Source organism: Hemibagrus wyckioides, linkage group LG01 (genome assembly GCF_019097595.1).
Source record: "Hemibagrus wyckioides isolate EC202008001 linkage group LG01, SWU_Hwy_1.0, whole genome shotgun sequence".
Lineage (NCBI taxonomy): Eukaryota > Metazoa > Chordata > Actinopteri > Siluriformes > Bagridae > Hemibagrus > Hemibagrus wyckioides.
Genome location: NC_080710.1, coordinates 3,228,280 through 3,230,498, shown reverse-complemented (window position 1 = coordinate 3,230,498; position 2,219 = coordinate 3,228,280). Strand labels below are relative to the sequence as shown.

General features: G+C 46.1%; 1 protein-coding gene across 3 annotated transcripts in view; it reads left to right on the top strand.

Moving 5' to 3' along the window:
- Positions 1–205: 205 nt before the first annotated feature.
- The window catches only part of LOC131370056 (thrombospondin type-1 domain-containing protein 4-like), a 60,723-nt gene continuing 58,709 nt past the window's right edge, over positions 206–2,219 (top strand). For 2 of the 3 annotated variants that reach the window (XM_058417289.1, XM_058417130.1), the window contains exons 1-2: positions 206–373; positions 1,949–2,018. In XM_058417289.1, the coding sequence (XP_058273272.1) occupies positions 351–373; positions 1,949–2,018 (93 nt within the window). In that variant the 5' untranslated portion in view covers positions 206–350. The remainder of the gene's footprint in view (positions 374–1,948; positions 2,019–2,219) is intronic. The other variant, XM_058417211.1, reaches the window with a different exon arrangement.

Here is a 2,219-nt window from a genome sequence, read left to right as displayed (position 1 = left end):
TGAGACAACACCCCCTGAACTGTCCAACGTCATATCAGTTTTTCACAAGGACAAAAAGTAAAAACAGCACGCCCCCCAGCCCCCCCCCCAGTCCTGGGAGAGTGGGAGAGAAAGCGAGGGAGAGAGTGCGTGTGTGCGCGCGCCCAGGCTGTGTTGACAGAGGAAGGCGACAGAGAGAGAGAGAGAGAGAGAGAGGCAAGAGAGAGAGAGAGAGAGAGAGAGAGGCAAGAGAGAGAGAGAGAGAGAGAGAGAGAGAGAAGTTTCTGAGCCACTTCGGGAAAAGTCGTTCGTGAAGCTTTAATGTGGACGCACGCGCCGGAGTTCAAAGGATAGAGCGCGAGAGACAAGAAATGAGGACTGGGTCCACGTGCAGGTGAGTTTGTTGACTTTAATGCGCCTTATTAGTGTCGTTAAATTTTTATGAGCAACCAGCTCCTTACCCGTGGCGCGTGCATGCGTTTTATGCACTTTCTACTTTTTCTCCTCACACTTCTTTCGCTGACTAAACCCCTGACTGATATCCCGACCTGTTTTGTGTTGACTTTTTCGGGCAAGTTCTGGGTTTCTGAGTTCATGCTCTCGCGCTCTCTTTACTATCACCCACTCTCTTGGGGATCGTTGGAGCTCGTGGAGGTGGACTTGGAAAATCAGTAAAGGAGAGGAAAAACGCGCGCGCGCTGCTATAATGTCCCACTGAGACGCTTTGTGCTCCGGGTTTTTTTACGAGTGTTGGAAGGGGGAAGACTGTTGACTTGGGGCTCACGCGAGGGGCTCGCGGGTTTCCGAGTTAATTACGGGCTCGCGCTGAGCTGTTCCGAGGCTCGCGAGTAAAGCAGGGACTTGTAAGTGTGTGTGTGTGTGTGTGTGTGTGAGAGAGAGAGGGGTTTGTGGCAGCACGCGGAATGTAGTATACTGTCATTATTGACCAAGAACATGACCACTGATGGACACACACACCACATTTACACGTTATGAGAGACAGGAGCGATTGGTTTGGTAAATCAACCCAAATTTGTGTGTGTGTGTGTGTGTGTGTGTGTGTGCGTGTGTGTGTGCGTGTGCGTGTGGTTTGTGGCAGCACGCAGAATGTTGTGCTGTCACTTTATACTGTTATTATTGACCAAGCACGACCACTCTCTCTCTCTCTCTCTCTCTCTCTCACACACACACACACACACACACACACACACACGATTTATCTGTGATTGCCTCGATCTCGATAACCACTTTCCACAATCACAGATAAATCCTGTTTGTGTGTGTGTGTGTTTGTGTGTGTGTGTGTGTTTAGTTGACTGTAAATAAGAATCCTAATATCTGGGAGTAACAGGAGAATACACACTCTCACTGAAGCAGACTCAAACATCTCATTAGCTTATTAACAAGCGGTTCAGATAAAGTGTGTTAGAGAGTTTCCCCCTGTATTCCTCTGCGTTCCACACTTACCCTGTGTGTGTGTGTGTGTGTATGTGTATTGGACCAATAACGAGAAGCATGTGTCCTACTTTGTAAACACAATTATGGTGATTGGACCTAAGATTTAACAAGCATGTTCGATGTTCTGGACACGTCCTGTGGTGTTAAGGCTGAACACTGGTGTCTTGTTGTGTGTTAGGACAAAAAAAAACCGTTGTGTTGTAGTTTTCTGTTGTGTTGTGTCGGGTCTGGTCTAAAAGGAGTGTGTGTTATATCTGAACCGTCTTCAGTGGTGGGAATGTTCCTGGTATTCAGAATCAAGTTACACCCTAAACTTAAAACACAGATAAAATGTGGACTGAAGATGCAGATTGTGGCTTTATTTTTTTCATAATCCACTGGAACATCAAACCTTAAAAGACTTCCTGAAAACTTTTTGGCTTCTACAAATATGTTGAGAGTTTTGTGAATTTTATGCTTTTTGTCTTCACTGTGTCTCTCTCTGTTTGTGTGTGTGTTCATCTTTGTGCAGGTGGTGTGTGTTATGGAGCACGGTGCTGAGCGCAGTGTGTGTGAGCGCCATGGAAAAGGCCAACAAGACAGTAAGTGATGATGATTCCAGTAAATATTGCTCATATCTGCTGTTCTGAAACGATTCATTCTAGTGATCCGATTCATTTGACTTTGATTCACCAAGGCTGTGTTATCGAAAGAGCTTGTATCGGCACACACACACACACACAGACATCGAAAGTGATTATCAGGATAGTCAATCACAGATAAATCCTGTGTGTGTGTGTGTG